The sequence below is a fragment of the Budorcas taxicolor genome, chromosome 1 (genome assembly GCF_023091745.1).
Source record: "Budorcas taxicolor isolate Tak-1 chromosome 1, Takin1.1, whole genome shotgun sequence".
Taxonomy (NCBI): Eukaryota; Metazoa; Chordata; class Mammalia; order Artiodactyla; family Bovidae; genus Budorcas; species Budorcas taxicolor.
Window position 1 is genome coordinate 10,607,707 of NC_068910.1, and position 23,410 is coordinate 10,631,116.

At 56.1% G+C, this 23,410-nt stretch overlaps 2 protein-coding genes across 2 annotated transcripts in view; both read right to left on the reverse strand.

The window, feature by feature from the left end:
• Positions 1–23,410, reverse strand: part of NPRL2 (NPR2 like, GATOR1 complex subunit) — a 130,619-nt gene that overhangs the window by 43,707 nt on the left and 63,502 nt on the right. The gene's annotated exons all lie outside the window — the stretch shown is intronic.
• Positions 1–23,410, reverse strand: part of CACNA2D2 (calcium voltage-gated channel auxiliary subunit alpha2delta 2) — a 137,533-nt gene that overhangs the window by 27,908 nt on the left and 86,215 nt on the right. Inside the window, exon 4 of the mRNA XM_052647292.1 lies at positions 3,235–3,294. Coding sequence (XP_052503252.1) covers positions 3,235–3,294 — 60 coding nt within the window. The remainder of the gene's footprint in view (positions 1–3,234; positions 3,295–23,410) is intronic.

Here is a 23,410-nt window from a genome sequence, read left to right on the forward strand (position 1 = left end):
CACGTTCTCTTTGACTTTGCAGACTGCAGGATCCTGCAAGTCCGTGGGCTGGTGTCAATGGTGCAATTGTGTGTGCCTGCGTGTGAGTGGGAGGGGGGACGCCACTGCCTGTTTCCAGAGGTCTGCACGCAGACCTGCTGTGTGCCACTGACACAGGCAGGGCCACACCCTACTGGCCATGCAGTGGGGTCGAGTGTGGCTCCGCGGGTCAAGGGTTTCCTCTGTGCCCAGAACTGCTGAGTGCCATCCTGCCCCGCTCAGAGGTAAGAAGCCCGAGGCTCTGGTCACTCTGCACACAGGGCACCTGGTTGGGCACATGGACAGGTGATGGGCAGCACTGAGTCAGGCTCAGTTGCCTCTGGCCAACAGGAGCCGTGGGCAGGGCAGACAGATGAGCCCTCGGGGCCACTGGCCTGGGGGAGCTGCACTGGGAGCCGTCCGTGATGGGGGCACCAAAGGCAGGTGCTGTGGGCAGCGGGGGCCGATCCTAGAGCTGTGGCCGGAAAGATGAGCTCTGGGGAGTTAACTGGAGTGGGAGGTGCTACCCTTCTGAAGGAGGTAAGGACCTTCCTAGGAGGAGGCCTGGCTTGTGTAAAGGGCCTGAGTTTGCCACCTGGGTCTCGGCACAGGCTGCGAGCACTTCTGAGTGCTGGGGAGGAATATGGGTCCTTCCTTAGCTGTCACTCCTGAAGGTTTTGGGAAGGGCACAGTTTCAAGGGTGGGTGGTGTGCCTACAAGGGACAAAAATCCATCCTTTAAGCAGTTTCAAGTCCCCACGTCCCCATGGCATGGACAGTTCCTACCCTGGCAGTTCTGCCTGGCAGGCCAGGCAGGGCTGGCTGGCCTAGCGGCTAATGGGCCCAGCATTAGGGCTGATGCCTTTCTGCCCGGAAGCTGGGCAGCTTGCCGCTTCTGGGGAGGAGAATGGACCTGATGGTGCAGCTGGAAAGGAGGGGGCGCCTATGGCATCACCCTCCCCTGTCTGTGGGACACACGGGGAGACTGATGGACTGGCGGGGGTGGGCGACAAACATCAGGCCAACAAGGCTGGGCCCAACTGGCCCTGTGGTCACAGCCCTAGCGGGGAGCATCTCAGGTCAGGACAGGGACCAGCAGAGCCCTCTTCCACGGCCAGGATGGGCAGAGGTGCACCCACACCATCACCAGCTTGCACCTCCATGACCTGACCCTTTCACACAGCACATCTGAGCTGACAGACAGCCCCTAGTTCCAGCTGGGCCTTTGCCAAATGGGGAAACTAAAACTCAGAGAAGGGCGAGCACTTGCTGGGTGACTGTGCCCAGTGTGCGAGGAATGGGTCCTCAAAAGCACCTGTCTCAGAACCTGGACACCCCTGAGACCCGGGCTCTGCTTCCCAGTAGGCCCCTGGGGTGCCCCCTTTGGCCTGGGATAAGCTGTTCCTGTCTCGACTGACTGAAAATCAGGAGTCAGGGGTCAGAGGTCCAGTAAGATGACCCTTGAGTTTTCTGCAGAGTCAGGAAGAGAAGACGGGTTTGGGGCTGAGGCAGCCCTCTCCTCTTCCGGTTCCGGGCCTGGACTAGGAGGGAGAGAAAGCCAGGCTGAGGGCTTCCAGTCCCTGATTCCCCAATTCCTTCACCCTGCTCTGTGCCTGCTCTTCATGCCTCTCCTGGGCCGGGAGGGGAGGGAGCAGATACGTCATAAACAAAGGGGTGGACAGAGCAGGAGCCAAGGGTTCTGGAGGCCCAGCAAGGGGAGGGGCTGATGTGCTGGGTAGCCAAAGCAGCCTCACTGGGAAGATGCAGGACAAGCTGAGCTTCCGGGAGGGAGGAACTGAGTGGGTGGGGAGATCAGGAAGGGGCTGGAGTTAGGTGTTGGGTGTGGCTGGAGTACAGGAGGAGGGGAGGGAGGAGGCAGGTTGATGAGAGAGGCAGGGACAGCCAGATCCTGGGGTCTTGGGTGCAGGCTCAAGCTGGGCCTTGTTGGGAGTCGCCAGGGTGCTGATATTTGCAGGCGGGGGCAGGTACAAGTGGCCAGGGAGTGCAAAGTGACTGTTGTGCATATTTCTGATCAAGAGGCTGAGGAGGCACGGTGGCCCAGGGTTGGGTTTGTAGTGCTGGAATGGGAAGCGAGAAAAAGGCCAGCCCCCAGGTCCCAGGGAGGGAGGAGGGTCCAGGGAATCACTGGCTGATTTATGTGTTCACTGTAGACAATCATCTGCTAGTTACCTCCAACCCCATGTGGGCTCCCTGAGGGTGGCACCCAGCACCCCCGGGGGAGCAAAGGAAGAGTGCTATGGTGGGGGCTCAGGGTGACCGGAGGGATGGGGACTGGGAGAAGGAGCAGGTTTACAGGGTCTACATCACAGACATGAGCCCCCCTGGCATCTGACAGGCTGGCTGCAACTCTGCCTCCAACAGGCAATCTCAGGTAGGTCAACCACTCTGCGCCTCAGGGTTCTCTCAGTGAAGCAGGAATAACAGTCCCTCCAACTTCCTAGAGGCACCGGGTTCAGAGCTGCAGTGAGTCAGGGCGTCTCCCACCCGCTATCGGCCCCTGGTTCCCAGGGGCCAGCTCTCGGCGCCTCTCCCTGCATTGAGCACAGAGACCACTGGGAAGCGTGGCCACAGTCCCGAGTGGCTGTGGAGGACACAGCGAGCCCTGCCAACTGCTCTGGTCCCTCAAAGCTCGGTCATGCTTGGCATGGGGGGGTTGGTTTCTTGAACCTGGGAGGAACCCTGCCTCGGTCTCTCTTCGGGTTTACTGTGATCCTTTGACACAAAAGATGTCTCCAGCCTACCCCAAATCAAACACGCTGCCTGGATATATGAGGCTGGGGGTCAGTGAGGCATTCCTTCCCTCCCCCACATTCTGGACCTCTGTCCCCAAGCAGAGCCCTGCTCCCAGCATCTCCTGCCTCTACTTACTCTGGGCTCTGCTGGCGAAAGAAGAGGACTTCCCAGCTAAGACAGCCTGGTCCCCGATCCCAGCCTGGGGGCCTTCTGGAAGGGAAGTCTGGGAAGGGGACAGGGTCCCTTTCCCCCGGCAGCCCTCCCACGTCAGTGTATTATATATTCGCAAACCTCAAATGCTTGCTGAACGCTGGGCAAAGGTTCCTGGCTCCACACCATGGACCCCTTGGTGCCCTGCCAATGGGTGAGCGCAGCCTCCCCTTCCCTTCTCCCCTGCATTCACATCCACCCTTGCTGGGGGTGGACAGGTCCCAGGGCCTGGGAAGGCCACCACAGTTCTTACCTTGATGTTGTCCTGCCAGCGGTGAGCTTTCTGGAAATTCTCTGCAGCATCAGCCAATCTCTGAGGGACAGAGCACAGGGCGGTCAGAGGCTGAGGAAGATATGTGTCCAGCCCAGAGGCTTCTCAGTCCCCAGAGCTCCCTGGGGCCAGGGTGGCTCAGGGGTTCCCTGGACATCCTGCCAGACCCCTCAGGGACTCCTTAGCCCCACACATTCTCCAGCTTGCCTTGTGGGCCCTTCCCCCACCCACAGGAAAGGTGAAGCCTGCACAGAGTGACCCAAGTGGCATCCCCATGGGACTCGGACTTCAGTTCAGTCACATTTCCAGCCCACCGGATGGCAGGGGGATCCCCAAGATGTTTGAGGACCTAGGCGCTGCAGCCAAACTCACTGACCCTCTCTACTCGCTACAAACCAGCGTCACCCCAGCGCGAAGAGGAAGGCCCTCCCCAGTCCAGGATCAAATGCCACAAGAGACAGTGCCTCGCTGATGCAGCTTTGCTCCCAGCTTGCTCAGGGCCCAGTAGGAAGTGCCCACAGCCCACCCCTGCCCACCCAGACCCACCACCATCGTCCTTGTCCTGGCTTCCCGAGCCCCTTCCTAGCAGCGATCTCCAACCCTTCCATCCACACAAGCCTGGCGCATCATTCAGCGCTGGTACCTGTGGCCTCCTCCACTGAGGCCCCTGTGCCTCTGAGCACAGCTGTCTGTATATCCTGCACTTTGTTACCCAGTACGCGTGGCACCAGACCATGCTGATGTGCGGAGACGTGGCAGAGCCAGCCCTGCCTTCCATGGTCCAGAAGGGAAAACAGACACATCGCCAGGCAGAACAAGGAGGGCAGGAGTAGCTGAGGTGCTTCGGGGAAGCTCAGAGCTGTGGGAACTTAGGATATCAGGGAGAGCTTCCTGCAGGAGGCACAGAAACCCTTTGGCTACCCTCTGGGCCTGAATCCTCACTGCCCAGAGATTCTGATTTTATGGATTTCGTGGATCCTGCCCCTTTAGGAAGTCCTGATGCTGGGAAAGATTGAAGGCAGGAGGAAAACGGGATGACAGAGGATGAGATGGTTGGATGGCATCACTGACTCAATGGACATGAGTCTGAGTAAACTCCAGGAGTTGGTGATGGACAGCGAGGCCCGGTGTGCTGTGGTTCATGGGGTTGCAGAGTCGGACATGACTGAGCGACTGAACTGAGGCTTCTGAAGACAGAACTGAGCCTGGCTCTTTAGGGCCTCGCATGGAACTGAGTGAAGTTTTATTAATGGTAATGCCGACTCACCCTGAACTGGTCACCTGCTGCATCCAGGCTTGACCACCACCACCCCCAGGCCAGCAACACATCAGGTGTACCTGTCACCATCCACAGCACACTTGGGGTGTCCTCGGTTGAGGATGCCCAGGCACAGAGATGTGAGCAGTCTGCCTGAGGTCACAGAGCGACCCTGGGTCGGGCTGGGCCTTCACTGTTGAGTTTGCCTTGTGCAGCCCATGACCAAGGTCCGAGGGCACGCTCCACAGGGTCCACCACACCCGGGGAGGAACAGAGCGGCTCATGGTTGGGGAGAGGCTCTGATCCCCAGTGTCCTCTCCCACTTGACCCCACGAGTGATGCAGTAGGGTCCTGCCCTCTGGCCTCCAGCTCCTACTCAGAGGACCCTGGCCCCTTGGTATTCAAGACAAACGCTCCCATCCCTCAGTCCAGGCCCGATGGCTTGTGGGCCCCAGAGGAGAGATTCTAAAATAAAGCCCAGCAGCTGCACACCGGGGGAAATGAGAGACCAGCTTTTCCTCCCCTCCAGCATGGTGGGGCCTGGTGGGATCCGTACAGAGCTGCAGCCTCCACCCTCTGGGCAGGATGTCACCTCTGGCTGTTAGAAAGGCTGCTCAGAGCTATTCCCTACTCCCGCTGGGCCTGGCTCCCCCTCCTCCTCTGGCCAAGAGCACTGAATACTGGGAAGGCTGTGAGGCCTGGGGACATGGGGCAGGGTGGGAAGTCCCTTTCAGAGTCAAACCCCTTCAGTTCACATTGCAACAGCCTCCTGCCACCCCACCTGTCTTTTTTGTAGCTTCTATCCTCTGCCCACCTGTTACTGCCGTACTTGCTTGGCTGGGCCCCACCCTACCTTAATCCAGCTTTAGGAACTACAGGCCTCTCTTCTCCCAGATGGCTCCTGGATCCTGACTCCAGTCCTGGCCCCTCCTGAATGCCTAGGTACCTTTCTGAGGGTAATCCTCAGGCCCACTGGAGCATATAACACCTCCTCCTGGAATGAGCCCATCCACCTTGTGACTATTACCCCCTACATCTCACCCTTAATGCAACTCTTGGGACTTCCTTGGTGGTCCAGGGGTTAAGAATCCAACTTCAAAGCAGGGGACGTGGGTTTGATCCCTGGGCAGGAAATTAAGATCACACATATTGCGAGGCAACTAAGCCTGTGTGCCGCAACAAAGACCCAGCACAGCCATAAATAAAAATAAATTAAAAAAAATTTTTTTAATGTTGCTCTAACCACCTTACTGATCATCCCCAGCCCAGGCTCCTGCGTCCTCTTTTGCCCTTCACCATCTTTCTCCGCACAACACCTGGAGCTTTTGAAATGTGGATCTGGGGGTGCATGACAGTCCTGCTTCTCCACAAACCCCTAAACCTTTGGCAGTTACCTGTGGCTCTGCACAGAAAAGGCAAAGCTTTTTTGAGACCCCAGGAGCTCCCTTGCACTCAACCTCTGCTCCTCCCTTTCCATTCAGGGGCAATCTCTCAGCTTAAACCACAAGCACCCCTACCCAATGCCGAGCCCCTGATGGTCCCCGATTCACAGCTGGCAGTGCCCTTCGGCAGAGGACATACTGTGTGACACAAGGGGTTAACAACACTTGTCACTCCTGTTAACTGACCACTGACCATGCATGCCCACCACTGGGCCTGGATGGGAATATGTGTGCCCCAGGAGCATTCCCTGGGGCCACCCCTCAAGGGGCGAGCCTCGGGCAGTCACTGCACACCCTCTTTCCTTGCCTGGTGGCCCACCACTTTCCCAGGGACCCCAGACCCTTCTTGGAGTGGGCCTGGAGCCATTGCCATTTCATGGAGGATGAGGCTGGAACACACGTGGGAACAACCAGATCAGAGCCCTTCCCACGGAAAAGCCACAGGGTTGATGGGGTTGCAAAGACCAAAGTGACACTAGCTGAAATCTCCAAACTGGGACAAGCCCTTGAGGAACTTTTTCTTTGGCCCCTACTGCCCCCGCTGGGTGGAGGATGCCTGCTCCCTCACCCTCTGAGGGCTTAGGTCTGACCCTGGGAGTCACGGGCCTCAGGAACATGGGGGCCAATGGCCCCTCGGGCTCTCCAGGCTAGCGGCCAGGGTGAGGGAGACCAGGGAGGGGGGGCCCCAGCCCCCAGCCTCCTTGAACTTATGGAATCCCATGGGCTCAAAGGCCCAGGTCAGCCCGCTGACTCCTGAATAACGGAGTTGCAATAGCCACAGCAAAAGGATTACTTTTAATCCTCAGTAACGATCAAGCCATTATTATTTTTTCAGTGTTACAGATCAATCAGTCCATCCCCAGGCACTAGACGTGTGGAAACTGCTAAATACACTGGCCTGGTGGTGAGGGAGGAAGGGCTGAGGCAGTTGGATGGGGGTGGACGGGGCAGGCTGTGGAGGTTTGGGGTCCCTTGGGTCTCAGGGTGAGAGGGGAGAGAGGACAGGAGTTCGCACGAGGGGCCCCGGGCAGGGATCAGATCTGGGATCCTGGAGCCTTCGGTTCAAATCCTGACTTCTTCCCCCAGCCCTCAATTTCCTGCCTATACATTAGAGGGCAGCTAAGTTCTTGGCAGCTCCCTTGCCCCCACCACCGGAAGCTGCCCATAACGCCGAGTACGCTGGTGTCCCCCTTGCTGGCTCTAAGCACGTGGTCCCTCGCCAACCTCTGGGCCTCCTTGTTATCCCTGCTTTCTGTTTGGGATGTGTGCCCCACTACCTCAGTCAGACTTATCGGACTGTCACCTCCTCACCTCTTCTGCAAGCCTCCTTTCGCCCTTGGCCAGTCCACGGGCCCCCCTCCCCTCCGCTGGGCACCCATCTCCAGAGAGCCCACAGCACTCAGGCTTGCTCAGGACTCGCTGGGAGACAGCTCACAGCTCTGTCTTCACCTTGCCCTGAGGTTCATCCTCCTTGCACTTTCCTCCCACCTCCTCCTGGTCTCCCTGATGGCCTGGGGGAGACAGGATGGGAAGGACACTGAGGTCCAGAAGTAAAGGAGAATCTAGAGAGACTCCCGGCAGGGCACGGGCAGTGCTGGGAACACCGTTCTGTCTGTCTCAGGGCTCCCGCCTGTCCATGGGAGATGTGCTCCATTCCCACCCCTGACCCTGAATGCCTGCTCCCTGGGACCGGCTCCCTGCTTCTGGGCTTTGCTCTCAGAGCAACCTGCAGTGTCTCGTGCTTCTGGTACCAGGCCCCTGCACATCCTGCTCCTTCCTCTGCACTCCTGCCCAGATTCCTCCAGCCTGTTTCCTTTCCTCACATTTGAGGCATCAGCTCAGACTCCATTCTCCTCCTAACCACTCCCTGATCCCTGCCAAGCTGCCATCTCTCCCCATCACGGAACTCAGAAAACCCTCTGCTTTTCCTCTTGAGCTCTGAGCTTGGTGGTGGCTATATCTGACAGCTGGCAAGTTCACAGAAACCTGACCCCTAGCATGTAGTAGGTACACAATGAGCACTGAGAGTGTTAGTCACTCAGTTGTGTCCGATTCTTTGCGACCCCATGGACTGTAGTCTGCCAGGCTCCTCTGTCCATGGAATTCTCTAGGCAAGAATACTGGAGTGGGTTGCAAAGGAAGTACACAATGACCATCTGATAAATCAAAGTAGGAATGTCTGTGGAACTGGGTGAAGTCTGGAGTTTGGACTTGCCCGGTCAGCTACATGACCCTAGGCATGTGGTTTAACCTCTCTGAGACTCTTCATCACATCCCGGAGGGTAAGGGCTACCTGTGAGGATGACGCTGCTATGAAGTTGCTTATGGTGGCTTTCCTGGCCTGCGATGTCTCCATCGTGGCCAGGGCACTGGAGGGAACCGTGGTAGGACTGCTGAGCAGGGCTGTTCACGGCCAAGTCAATCACGGTAACAGCGGGCATTTCAGAGGCAATTATCAGAGGGTTTCACTTAACAATCAATTTCCTTCAGCTCTGGAAACTGTTCTTACAGGAAAAGGCAAGAAAGAGGAGAGCTGAGCTGTGGACAAAGCTCCCCTAGGGGAGCAGCCCCCTGCACAGACACCTTTGAATTTCACTAAGTTCAAAGTCTTTCAATTGCTGTGGAGCTGAGACAGACTGTGACCTGAGATAAGGGACCTGGGGGCCACAGCGGGTGCTCCTCAGAGGCCAACATCTGGAGGGTAAGACTCCACTGAGTACTGGGAGGGGTGAGGCTTGGGCCTGGTGGGGGTTGGAGCCCTCAGGGTGCTCCATCCTTTTTGAGGTCCCGCTCCCTCCCCCCATGTTGGGGACCCCACTTCTTCTTGGCCTCCTTCCCACCCCTCTCACCTGGAAAACCTGTCTCTCACCCCCACCCTGCCCCGTGCTGGCCTAGCCTGCAAGGATCTGGGGAGCAACTGCCCACCAAACAGGATTTGTTTTGTGCAGCCCAGAGGGACAGACTGTAGGAGTTTTTTTGGTCTTAATTAGTTACAGCTACTCTCTCTTCCAAGACGATATGAGAGGCTTAGGATAAAAGCCCCTGAACCTGTGGGGCACAGGATATTGAGAGTTGTGCCAATGGGGGCTGAGCCTGGCAGAAGCTGTGATTGGGGCTCTGAGATGGAGGTCAGGGGCAGCCAGCTCAGAGTAAAGTCCCAGCACCAAGTAGGTGCCCTGAGAACACCGCCAGAGGGTAGCAAAGAAGGTGATGATGACAGACAGACACAGACACTGCCCCTGGAGCTGCCCTGGACTGATGGCACAGTTCATCCAACAACAGGTGCAAGGCTGCATCCCTTCCTCACCCTTCCCAGCCCACCCCTAGGAAGACACCTGAGAGGTGGGCTCTTTTGTTCCCTGTCCTGTGAGGGGACCGAGCATGAGTGCCACTGCCCCGGGCCCCTGGTGAGGAAATGGCGGAGGGAGCATCAGTAATTCTGCCAGCAGCATTGAACGCCGAACCTCCCAGGGAAGGATCAGGTCTGGCCAGGTGGGGCCTGGCTGGTTGGCCACAGGTCTCCGGACCTGTTTCCCAGAGCGGTTCCTTGCCCTGTCCCCAGGAGGGGGGTATCAGTAACTGGACTCTCAGATGCGGCTCCGAGCCCACCCCCCTCCAACCCTGGTGTTACAGGGTAAGTACCAGGGTTCCCCAAAGCCCCTGCCCAGTGCAGGACTGCTGCCCCTGCCACCCTGCTTCCCTCCCCACCTGCAGGCCCCATATTAGCTCTGTATTGTGTACTGATAGATACTAAATACAGATTTCCAATTTCCAGAGCTGTTATGGTCTAATGAGTAAATAATATACATATGTAAAACCGTCTAAAAACATATCTGCATAATTAAAATATTTCCATAATAATGAAGCAAGATGCAGCTTAGCAAGAAGGGCGCTGGAGCCCCAGGGCTGACAATAGGGGAAGATGCATAGGTGAATGGGAAATCCTGGTGTTGTGGGTCCCTTCTTCCTGCCGCCTCAGACTAAGTGGGTGCCTGCCTGTTTGTCCACCACCTTCTTTAAGCAGGTACATCCACAGACAGTCAGGGACCTGGAGAATCCTTACTTGGCTCTGTTCTCGTACAACTTGTGGCCTGGGGAAGGTGCATGTGCGGGCGGACAGTGCCTGTGACATGAGTGGTGGGTGTCCCGACGACTCTGACTGCTCAGAGCTTTATGAGCATGACCTCACTCACCACGACCTCCCGTCCTGATGCCCATTTTGCTGGATTCTGAGGGGGTAAAGAGAAGTGCACCAGTGTGGACAGAGCAGGCTGACAGGACCCATGACTTAAACATGGCAGGTACGGGTGGCTTTGCCTTCCCATCCAATGGCACCTTCTAGGCAGCATGGCACTCAAACCTGCCCTCCTGCCCTCTCCACGGCCCCTTCTTCCAACCTTTCCTGAATCCATCCACTCCAGGCACATCTGGCACCTGTCTCATGATACACCTGACCCATACTTTCTATATTAAGCATGCTTTCAACTTAAATATGAAACAGTCGGATTTCCTTGGTGATAGCCCACTCCAGTACTCTTGCCTGGAAAATCCCATGGATGGAGGAGCCTGGTGGGCTGCAGTCCATGGGGTCGCTGAGAGTTGGACACGACTCAGTGACTTCCCTTTCACTTTTCACTTTCATGCATTGGAGAAGGAAATGGCAACCCACTCCAGTGCTCTTTCCTGGAGAATCCCAGGGATGGAGGAGCCTGGTGAGCTGCCGTCTATGGGATAGCACAGAGTCGGACACGACTGAAGTGACTTAGCAGCAGCAGCAGCAGAGTGGTTAAGAATCCGCCTGCCAATGTATGGGACACGGGTTTGATCCCTGGTCCAGGAAGATTTTCCACATGCCGTGGAGCAACTAAGCCTGTGTGCCACAACTACTGAAGTCCGAATGCCCTAGGGTCTGTGCTCCACAACAAGAGAAGACCCTCCAGTGAGAAGCACTACAATGAAGAGCTGCCCTCACTCACTGCAAGCAGAGAAAAATCCTCGCACAGCAGTGACAACCCAGCGCAACCAAAAATAAATAAATAAGATGAAACAACCACTGGAACAGATGAAAAACAAACACCCCAAACCCAGACCAAAAATCCAGCAACTAAAACTGTAGGGAAAACAACAAACACTCTGAGCTGCAAAGGGCACCTGGCGGAGGGGGAGCTGTCATGTGACGCCCACACTGTTGTTGGCAGCGACGGGCTCCCTGACCTTTTCCCTTACCAGCCATACGAATTCTCCATGAGTTGATAAAAAAAATTAGTAAAATGGAATTTTTTTCTTTTTTTAAAAAAGGTCAGAATACATGTAACGGGAAAAAGCTCATTCGAGTTGTGGTTCCCCTCTGGAAGGGGCACTCGTCTCTCCAGCCCCAGGCCTGCACGTGTTCATTCCCTGTGTCCCCTTGGTCCCCACCCACAAGGGGCAGCCTGTGTTTCAATTTCCCAGGAAAAATACGAAGAAGGGAGGGGTGGCTTCTAAAGAAGAAAGAGATTAGGCTGGGGAGCCTGGTGTCCCGAGGCTTGAATTTCAGATCAGACAGGATAATTCTGAGCCCCCAAGGATGGTTGCTAGCTTACATTTTGTCATAGGAGGACATTTAAAAAACCCACTCTGTCCTATTACTGGTATGAACCCCAAAGTGGATTAAAAAAAAAAAAATTAATTTTTTTAAATTTTAAAAATAAAATAAAAACTTTTAAAAATTTTATTTTATTTTTTTAGGCTGTGCCCTATGGCATGTGAGATCTTAATTTCCTGACCAGGGGTCGAACCTGTTGCCCTTGCTTTTGGGAACACGGAGTCTTAACCAATGGACTGCCAGGGAAATCTCCAAAGTGGACATTTTCACATCAGAAATAGAAAAGCCATACACTCCAAGACACTCATTCCTGGAAAGGAAAGGAGGTGAAGTGGCACTCAGGTGATGACAGAAATTCCACTGGCTTCAATGCTTTATCTTTCAACGGGAACCACAGTCAATACGAAAACATGAACAGGGTACGGGGCGAGGAAAGGGGGCTCTGGGGGCTGGCAGAACATTCGCAGGGACCAGCGTGAGTCTACAGAGCAGTTGTCAGGAACCACAGATGAAGCGGGAGACTTCAGCTCTGGTATCAGGCTGCTTTGGGAGGGGATGCGAGTGGCCCTACGTGGCCTCATGCTAAAGGCAGCAGGGCAGGCCCAGCTCTTGGGGCCCTGCCCTGCCGGGTCACTGCTGCTGACTCCTGGGTCCTGCACTGGGCACCTTTGAGAGATTCCCTGGTGAGATTTAAGCCATTAAGTCCAATATACTGCACCAGGTCCATTTTTGGGCTGTGGCCCCAGAGTCCTGCCGTATGGAGGCACCTTGGTGGTGAGGAGCCCGAGCCAAGGGCTGGGCCAGGTAGACTCCAAGGCTGCTTTGATTCCTTCCAAGCACTGCCCTGAGCAGCACAGTCCCTCGGGGGCTCATGTGGGTCGGAACCCGCCAACCTAGCTGGCACGTCCTCAGCTGCCAGCATGAAACCTGTCTCCACGTGAACCAGCCCCTGGGGAGCCAGGTGGAATTTCTCATAATTTTGCCAGCTTCGTCAGCCTTCCTCCCTCTGAAAGAAGACCTGGTGTAATTTACCAAAGTTTCTTTCATCCTTTTAAAAAAACCCATCACATCACATGAAGGTTATCAGGCCCAGGGCAGGAGGAAGAGACGAGCAGGACCACACATCACTTGTCTAAGTTTCTCCCATCAGGTCATGTACTACAGACACACACGTGCGGGCATGGGTGTGTGTGCCCCTGTGTGGGACAATGCCCCGGCCACTCAGGAGGCCTGAGCTCCAAGGGCTTGGTGACTGACCCAGCATGTTCTTTGAGAAGCTCGGGACTTTTCTCTCTGGACCTGTTTCTCATGGCCATACAAGGAACCAGAAGCCCACCCGGCCCTCCCAGGGTAGTGGAGGTGTGAGCAAGGCATGGACAGAAGGCAGGATGTGGATTCACCCTGGAAATTAGGGACAAGTCCCAGATGGTGGGTTGCCTCTTCCCTCAGCTTCACTCTAGGACCTTCTGACTGCTCCTCTCAACTTCATTTCTCTCCTGGGCCTTCTGACCTTCACTTGACCTCTTCCCCTCCTATGTTCATTTCGACAGACTGTCCCTCTCCTCGGCACCACCTTTGTCCACTGTCCCTCAGCACCTTAGCCTTCAGTCCAGCCCTGCCCAGGAAGGGACCAAAGGCCCATTTCGGGGTCCTACTCAACCCACCCAGGCTGGGATGTCACTTCGCTAAGGTTCCCCCTTAGAAGTTGCTCCCCTCCAAAGCCCCCTATGCCCGTGACCTCTTTCTCCTCTCCAGAACACTGCCCTCCTCTGCTCCAACCCAACTTTAGATTCCCACCCAAGCTGCTTGGCATAAGCTCATCTGCCTCGGGCCTTCATACCTTCAGGCTCCTGTGCCCCCACTCAATGCTTCCTGGGCACCCCGACCACGCCCCCCCTTTCCTGTCGCATCCTTTACAGGGTTCTGTGTGGCCTGGCTCTGTCAAACTTGTTACTCCTACCATGCTGACCTTGAACTCTGCCCTCCTGCCATGCTTAGGTTCCCTACATTTATTTGTGCTGTGCCCTGAACTTGGACGGCCCTCCATGCGCCCTCCCCATCTGTTAGGAGTCAGTGCCCATCTGCCTCTTCCTGGAAGCCCGGTCTCTTGCCGGGCTTGGGTTTCCAGAACCCCCTGTGGTGTCTCCATCACTGCTGTGTCTGGCTCCCTCCTGATGTGGTCTCTTGAGGGCAGGGAACTGATTCTTGGATTGCGGCGGCCCCAGAGCTGGGCACAGGCTTCTTCCATGGCCAGTGGAGTGGGGTGGCGGGGAGTGGACCAGAAGATGCCCTTAGGGACCTGCCATCTTGGAGGTCCTGGGTTTCCCTGGGATGGAGGTGGCAGAGAGCAGGTCAGAAGCAGTACTGACAGACCCCAGGGGTACCAGCTGGTGTGGAAGTAAGGGTGAGCACAGGGGGAGGCTGAGTCTATGTATGGGCCTCACTGGGGCACCCATGTAGAGGGGCCAAGGGGTTGCCTTGGGCGCCTGAAATGCCGATGTCTGCTCTCCGGGATGCTGACCCCACTCTGGACTTCATAAAACGGCATCCATTAGTCCCACTCCATTGCTGTCAAGTCAGTGACGAGATGGTTTCAAAGCAAAAGCCATGGGGCCTCTGCTGGAGTGAGAGGCTGGGGGAGGTGGACATGGGCCCCTGGGAGTTCGGCACCCCCTGCCAGCACCCCCCCAAGATAAGTACATTTTCCTGACATGCTCCAACACCCTCCTCCAGGAAGCCTTCTCAGATGCCTCTATGCCACACCGGGAGGGGGCATAGGAGGGTGGTGGCTCCAGAGAGAAGGCATTGCTGTGACCTTTCCTCTTCCCTGTCAACAAAAGTTTATTAAGCATCTTCTGTGTGCCTGGACTGTGTGGGAATGAGTAGGTCCATGAGCAGTATAGACACAGCCCTGCTCACATGTGGTGAGCCAGCCGTAGGGCCTTCCTATATTCCCACTGCAACTGTCTCACTGTCCCGAGCAGAGCTCGAGAGCCCTCTGCAGGAAGAGCTGCCTGGGGTAGCAACTTTGCCGGCAGAATTTAGGGGTGCTAGGAGGCCTCCCGCTATGAAATGTATTTCCACTTGAAAGTTGAGCCTGAGTGCCCCCCACCAATTAGAACAGCAGAGCTGGAGCCCCTGCCTGTGAGGACGGCAGAGCCCAAGCCCTCACCCAGCCACTATGCTCCCTTTCCTTGATGTTATTTTTACACTTTTTCCTAAAACACAGCCTGAGCGGGCCCTTCTCGACTCTATTAACATTAGGAATCTAATCAGTAATCAGGCAGCTCATAATTTTCTGATTAGCTCTGATTAGGCCTAACCTCGGGGGGAGAGGCAGTGGGACGGTGAGGAGGGAGACAGGGCCAGAGGGGCATGGGATGTGCCTGAGGGGGTGCTGGCGAGGCTGGAGGTTGCGGGCAGAAGGAAAGAGCCCCTGGTTCCACTGTGGTCTGTCCTGGGGGAGGGCATGCGGTAAAGTTTTGAGTTGCACTGAGTCAGAGAGGTTGCAGGGCTCAGAGAGCAAGGGTGGCAGGGAAGGGGCCCCTGGCTCACCTTGCAGTGAGGACCCAGGGCAGTTGGGCCAGGATTTTCAGCACCTTGGGCAGAGTAGGACGGATGGGCAGGCGGCCTGCAGGACTGGGTTTGGGCATCCACTTGGGTCCTTGCCGTGCTTAGGCCCTGCTGGGTCCCACTCTAGGAATTATCCCAGGCACAGTCCTTAAGTGACAGTAACAGTGGCAAGGATGGGTCCTCTCAGAGGGCTGCAACACATGACCTTGACGTGGAGAACTGTGGCTAAGGGCACCGTAGACAGGGTTGGGCTTGATGATCATTACTTTCAGTGTGGAGACACTGAGGCTGGGGCCCCCTACTGTACAGTGGGGGAGTCACTGCCTGGAGGGACTGACCAGGCAATAGTGCCAGTTAGGGGCAGAGCCTGGACTTGTACTGAGGCCTTCCTTTTGACTGAGGCCTGTCTGTCCCCTTGGACATGCCCAGATGGAACCATGGTGCTGGCCAAACCACACCCATGGTCATCCCTGGCTGACCATGAAGTCCCCTCACTCACTAGACTTTCCCACAGGTCCAGGCTAATCAGCGCCACACCCTGGAGCTCTGGTCAGGTCAGGGTCAGGGTGGCCTTGCCCTGTCCCTCATCTGGATCACAGGTCACCACCCCTTGTTGAATTCAGCCATCCAGGTGACCTCTGATGAAGTGCACGAGCCTTTTGGCGGAGACGTGTACAGCTAATGCCATGCAAATTGGCACAGAGGCAATCAGTCTGACTCTAAAAGCTGCCCTACCGGCCGCAGGCTGGCTCATTGTCTTTTCTGTCAATTTGCATCTCATTACCCAGAAGGCTATGCTCATTGGAGGTTAAGAGAAAAAGAGAATCAAGCAAGCCCCACTGAGTCCTGCTGCCAGGTTGGGCATGGCCCACATGTGGGCAGGGCTGCCTGGTGGACTCTGTCATGAGGGACACTCCAGAGGAAGCCTTGCTAGCCCCACAATCCCATCGCTACCACCACCATCACCTCTCCCACCACCAGAGGGCTTCTCTCATCACTATCAGCACCATTACCTCCATCATCACCACTGATCCCACTTAACCAACATCAACATTCCCATGACTACTGGTCAACATTCCCCATCACCACGGCCAACACTGTTCCATCATCACCACCACTATGAGCCCATCCCTACTGCCAACATTGCCACCCCGGCACCATTCCCATCGTCATCGCCAGTTATTCCCATCACCATCACCACTGTCATCCCCAGTGGTCACTCCCATTGCCAGTAGCTACACCACTGCTAACTTCATTCCCATCATCACAGTCACCAACCCCACTGCTGTCACTGCTACCATCATCACTGTCTACCATCAACTCCACCATCAACATCACCTCCACCACCTTCACTATGGCCATCACTCCATCGCTTGCATCTTGCGTCTCCGTGGGATCACCACCCGCATCACTCCCCTCACCACCACCTGGCCCATCCCCTCTGCATCCCTGAGGAATGTCTCATGAACGGGCAGAGACTACTCTTTATCTTTCTCTGCCCATCACCCTCCAGCATCGTTGGGAGACTAAGGAACCTGTAAACAAGTGATTCGGTGGTCAGACATCATAAATCAACCAACCAAATCTGTCCTGGACACTGGTGCTTGTAACTGGGTGTCTCAGGAAGGAAGCCCTCATGGCCACAGGGGTGGGGTGGGCAAAGCCCCTGGGAGGGTGAGGCTGACTTTACTCCCCTGGTCAGCGACCACAGTGGCCTGGGGGGGGCAGAGCCAGGAGCACCATGTCTGCCATGGCGACTGATGCTTGTCCCTCACTGAACCTTAGTCATTGTTGTCCAGTTGCGCAGTTGTGTCCAACTCTTTGCAGACCTCATGGGCTGCAGCACATCAGGCCTCTCTATCCCCCAGTTTGTCCAAGTTCATGTCCACTGTCACTTAATCCATTGGACCTTAAGTTACTTTGACTCAAAAATGAAGCTCTGAATAGTCCTGACCTCACAAGGCCATGGGAGGATGAAGGCAGACAGTAAGATAACGTTGAGGATCTAGGACCCGCTCAAAAGGTCACATAAAACATATGGGAGGGGCTTCCTTGGTGACCCAGGAGTTAAGACTCTGTGCTCGCAATGCAGGAGGCACGGGTTCGATCTCTGGTGGGGGAACTAAGATCTCACCGGCCACACGGCACAGCCAAAACAAAAACCTGAGGGAGAGTAGTGTGGTTAGACCAAACTGGGAGGGCTTCCTGGAAGATGCAAGAGCAGGCCAAATGTGAAGGACAAGGCTAGATAGAGAGAAGGAAGGGGATTCCAAACGGGAGCCTCAGCAGCACACACTCCTGGGGAGAGGCGGGGCCAGGGCGGCCGATGCAGGTGGTTGCTCCTCCCAAGCCTCCTCCTGTCCTAGAGTGTTTGTGGTCTCAGTGTGGCCGAATCTCCTCCACAGGACATTGTGATTCACACCTTGCTTCACACATATGTTCCCTTTAAGCCCCACGAAGCCCAGTCATCATTCCCACTCCACCGACAAGGACACTAAGGCTGAGAGATGAAGCTGAACCAAGAGAAAGCAGGGGTTCCCCAGCAGAGGTCACTCAGAAGGGTGGGAATGGGAGCCATATCTTTCTTTCCACTGGGGTCACCATTCTGCTGGATGTGGATGCTTGGAACTCCAGTCCATCCCTGCCCACCAGCTCTGGTGGGCAGCAGCACAGGCCCCACCTGGAACACGAAGCAGGGCACTGGTTGGCCCTGGGGGTGATGCTGGGGGCCTGGGCAGAGGCGACAGGCGGACAAAAGCATGGAGGCGGAGGGTGGGGTGGGCGCAGCCTGGCTGCCAGGTGGAAACGTCCAGGGTAAAAGCTGCTCTGAATACCGGCTGCATCCCGCTGCTCCAATCAGCCTCGACACTTGGTTATTACGAGGAGTAAAGGCGGCCGGAGGGACAGCTGGAGCCTTGGCGACGACATTTAAGGCGTTTGTCAGAACCGTGGGGCACGGGCTGCCAGGCGCTAATGGCTTCTGCTTGCTGCTGCCAAGTCAGAGGAGGGCGGGCAGGCGGAGGCGGCCTTGCTCCTGCCCGGGCCCCGTGCCTACCCCACACTGCGCGGCTGCTCCACGACAGGTAGGGCCCACCTGGGCCTTACAGATGCCTAGCAACGGCCATAGAGCCATGGCACCAGCTGGGGAGGGTGGGACGGCAGCCAGGCAGCACGTGCTGGCCTATTTGGGGCATTTCTCCCCAGCCCCTCAATCCCCAATTCAGGCTGCAGCCCATCTCCTCTGGGACAAGGGTCAGGGAGCCTGTTCTCTATCATGCCACCTCCCAGGACAGGAACCCCTGAATCTCAGCTGGCTAAGGCCACCTCGGCCCCTGATCTCCTCAGGCCTTCCGGCTGGTCTTTGTGCGGGTGAGACCCCTCTAGTGATGGACCCACAGTGGACTCAGATCTATCCTAACTGGGTGAAATCACCTCTCCTGGCCTCGGTTTTCCTCCCTGTGAAATGAGGAAATGGCACCATCCACTGCCACTGCATGAGTGAGAAAAGAGGAGAATGCTGAGCTGCTGACCACAGGGAGCCTGGAGGCACTTGCGCCTATCAGGAAGGGCCAGCCCTGGTGGCTCAGTGGTAAAGAACCCACCTATCAATGCAGGAGATGCAGGTTCGATCCCTAGGTCGGGAAGACCGCCTGGAGAAGGAAGTGGCAACCCACTCCAGTATTCTTGCCTAGGAAATCTCATGGACAGAGAAGCCTGGTGGGCTACAGTCTGTGGGGTCACAAAGAGTCAGAGAATACCACATCAGTAAGAGAGTCAGATGTCCCTGGGAGTGAGGAAGTGTGGGCCTGGGGCTGCCTGAAGAAGGAAGTAGCTCCTGGAGCAGGGCCACAGCAAACTACAGGAAAGGGTCAGGACTTTTCCAGGGAGGAGAAACCACGGCCGGGTGATCAGGCGGGGCTTTGAGTGTTCCTGAAATATTTAGGGTTGTCAGGGAATTCCTGCACCTGGAAGTGCACGTGGACCTGTTGTCACAGCCACACCACTGAGCACTCACTGCACTGTTCATGAATCTCTAGAGCAGCCCCTGCAAAGCTGCTCCCCTTCCAAACCCATTTTCCAGATGAGGAAACTGAGGCTCGGGGGGTTACCCAGTTTGCACTCACAGCTCTTTGAGGGCAGGAGAGGGGGTTGTCCTTGGGACTGCGTAACTAAACCTCCCTCCCCCACTCATCAACTCACCCATGAAATATCCTGGGCCCCCTCTGACACCCTGAAGACCCTCTGAGGAGGAAAGGAGCCTTTGGATGGCTGTGGATCAGAGAGAATGGGACAGGGGAACACTTTGGGGCTGGGTGAGAGATCTGGGGGGCAGGAGGAGACAGGTGGGCCTGAGCTCATCTTCAGCCTCACTGCATGATCTTGCACTCATCACCCTGGGTGGCCGTGAGTTCCTGCCCTTTTCCCAGGGCCCAGGCTGAGCCCAGAGAAGATGGGAGGTGTATGTGGAGAAGGTGGGGGTTGCATGTCCTCAAGGTCACTCGGTGACCTCGGGCCCCCAGGAGCCCTCTTCCACTTGCTGTCAGCCTCTAGCACTGCTGCCAAGCACAGCCTGTGACCCTCATGGCATTAGGGCGGGGTGCTGCTGTGGGTCTGTGTTCATCAGTGTTAAGCTTAGTGATCCTTTGCAGGCAGCTGTGCTAGGCTGTGCCTAGATCTGAGGCTGTTGCCTGAATTAAGGGCCTGGAAGGGCAGGGCCCAGAGGAGCAGACTCTGAGTGCTGGGCTGGGTGGATCAGCCCCAGGGCTACCCTTCCATGCCCGTCAGGGCAGACCCTCCGTGAACGATCTTCAGCCCACTTCACATGTGGCAACATCAAAGCTCAGCAAGAAGTGGGACCCCCCCGCCTCCCCACCACTAGCGTGAGGGTGAGAAATGAGGCTAAGTGTAGAACTTGCTCACCACTCTTGGGTCTGTTTCCCTTCTCTAAATCCAGAGCCAGGCACTCTGTGGGGCAGGGAGGGTCTTTGTGCCCTGGGGTCAGCCCAGCCTCAGCCCACCAAGGTATTGAAGGCCTCCATCTGATTCCCAGCCCCCTGCTCTGCATGGCCCAGGCCTGCTGACCCATCCTCGGGGTCAGGTCCTGGCCATAGGGACCTTCCCTCCCCAGTATTCTGAAGCCTGATGTCATTCCCCTATCCCCTAAAGCCTCCTAGTTCTCTCCCACAGGAAAGAGGGGGCAATGGGACTCCTGTGACTGGGGACTCTTGGGCCTCCAGGGAGGAAGGTGTGCCGAGTGATCTTCCGCTTTAGTAGCCAGTGGGAGAGGAGAGCTCTTCCATTGGACTTTGTGGTCAACAGTTTTGCAATCCTGGGGGCGGAGGACTTGGAACTGAAGAAGGAGGACATGTGTGCATTTGCACTTGAACATACACACAGGTGTACCTGCATGAAAGGATGTGAATGCGAGTGCAGACGTTAAGAAGCCCCATGTGTGTGCATACATACGTACAAGGGTATGGGAACCCCTGTGCATATGCATGCATGCGTGCAAACATGCATTCAGACCCTTTTGCACACGGTAGGTGGTCCTCACCTTCGTGCCAGGAATTCATCTCCTGAGGCTCAGGTGGGCAGGGCAGCTTCCTGCTGTGGCTGGGCACACGGACGCCTGCCGTGCACACCTGGCCACACGGGCCCTCTGGCTGCCACCTGCCTCATTCATGCCTAGCGATCCACTTCTCCCGTGTGCCCTCAATTTGTCCCCCGGTTTACCTTCCTTCCATCCCTCACCCCACTGCGATCACTTTGTTTTGTGTTATTTTATACAAACTAAAACCACAGTATGGAATAAGTGAACAGGAGATGCCCAGGGCCCCTCCTTCTTTCAACAAACATGTTCAGGGCCTGTGCCAGAGACACAGGCCAAATGAGGCTCTCTGCCTTGTTCCCACAGCATTCACAGTGGAGGGAGGGGCTTCCCCTTGTTTCCATGCTCACCCTGCCCCCCAGCCCATACTCATGGTACAGCCAACACCAGGCTGGACACATGTCCAGAGCAAGGAAACCCTGTGCCCCAGTCCCAACCAATGGCCCCACTGGGTGCCTTCATGACTAGTTATCACTTACAGGGGCCCAGAGTCCACACAGCCCTGGGGGGCGAGGCTGCTGCTACCAGTCCATTTTCCAGAAGAAGGAGGCTCAGGCCAAGGGGGTTGAGTACTCCACAGCCACAGAACGTGCAGGAGGTAGAGCAGGACGCACCCCTACGTCTATCAGACGCACTGTAGCCTGTGTTGGCCACACCTGTGGGACTGGTGATCCCTGCACTGTCAGCGGCTCGCACCCGCAGTCCCTGGCAAGGACCAGATGGGAGCTGAGGCTTCGGGAGGAGGGACATGCTCTGGACTGCAGCCCAAGTGTCAGCTCCCAGACTCTGCTCCTAGCAAAGGTGGGAGAAGCTGAGAGACACATCGTGAAAGTCTCCCCCCAACACCAGCCCATGGGAAGCAAGATTTGGCTTCTGTGGGGAGTTGATTTAAATCTCATCTCCATTGGTTAGAACACAAAGCACTGGCTCCGCCCTGTTCCTTTGGTTACCAGGAGGCTCACAGTCAAACTGGAGGCTCAACTAGACCAAGCAGCTGGTCCTGGGGTTGCTTATCTCGGTTCTTTTGTCTCATTCTTATTATACCTATCCTATGTTTTTAAAACCTTGTGCTTTTTATTTTTCAAAAAGATTTATTTTTTGATTGAGGTGGGTCTTTGTTGCTGCACATGGGCTTTCTCTCGTTGTGGTGAGCGGGGGCTGCTCTTCACTGTGGTACTCGGGCTTCTCACGGCGGTGGCGTCTCTCGTTGTGGGGCACCGGCTCTAGGCACTCCGTAGCTGTGGCACACGGCTCAGTTGCTCCATGGCGTGTGGGATCTTCCTGGAGCGGGGATTGAACCCGTGTCCCCTGCATTGGCAGGTGGATTCTTTACCACGGGACCACCAGGGAAGCCCCAACTTTGTGCTTTTGAAAAATATATTTAATTCATTTGGCTGCACCAGATCTTCAGTGGTGGCACGTGCATTTTTTCAGTTGGGGCATGTGACCCCTTAGTTGTGGGAAAAACCCTGTGCTTAGGTGGAGAGCTGCTCAATATTTTGTCAAAAAGCAGATTAAACTGTGCTCCCCACCCCACCCACTCTCTCCTCTTTCAAGAAGCAGCTGGACCCATGGGAAGGAAGACTGCTCTGAGAGTCAGGGGGCCTCCATGCTCTGTGAGGTGTCACACACTCCCCAGCCTCAGCCTCACTGTTACCGGACCCCTGTCTTTGCTCCCCCACCTCCCCGTCCCACGAGCCAAGGAGAGTAAGTGGTTCTGGGAGGCTAGATCTCCTGAGGATGGGTGGCAGGGCCCTGCGCCGAGCCAATGGGCTGGCCAGCATCTGGCGGGCAGGCACAGCCGTCTCCCTGGAAAACAAGATGCTTCTTATTGAGATAACGAATCGCTCCATTTAGATCCAGATTAACCTCCCCCAATTACCCCATTTTCTACCACATTTCACCAGACTGAAATCCCCCTCTGTCCACAGACTGGGCCCCGTCCCTCCTCTCTCCCAAAGCCATGCCCCCACCGCAGTCAACAGCTCCAGAAGGGTTGGCAGTGGCATGGTCCTTCCATGGCCACCTTGTCCTTTCATTCCGTGCTTTTTAGGGGGGTGAGAGGAACGGGAAGTTTGATGCAGCTGCCACTCTGAGGAGAGGGAATTTTTATTTTATTTTTTTTAGCTCATTCTTTGAAATAAGGGTGCAATATGGGATGAATTTTTGATGACAGTGAAGTGAAAGGGGAAAATAGTAGCAATTTTCTCTTCTGAACATGCCCTATTTAATGGAAGGATGTCACAGTGGAGTTTTACCCAGAGGAGGGAGAGGGCCTGGTTCCCAGGGACACACGGTCAATCAGAGACGCATGGCAGAATCTCAGTCTGGGGGTGGCTGGGCACCCCTCCCCATTCCCCCATGAGGATGGCTGCCAGGGTCCAGGACTTAAGATGGAGTGAGACTGAGGCCACATGGCTCCCTGTCATCTTCTGGGGCCCAGCTGCATTGACTGTCTCCCCTGACCCAGCATCAAGGTGGACCCTCCCTGCCTTGTACTCTGCTGGGCTCGGCCTGCATCACAGTTCTAGAGCTGAGACCATTCCCCCCCACCCCCACCCCCACCCCCACCCCAGCCAGGATCCGGTGTTAATTAGGGTTATAAAAGCCTGCCCAGCTGCTGCTTCTACCTTCGTGCTGAACCTAGGGAGCTGAGCTTCAGTGAGCCTGGAACTGGGGGAGGGGGTGGGGGA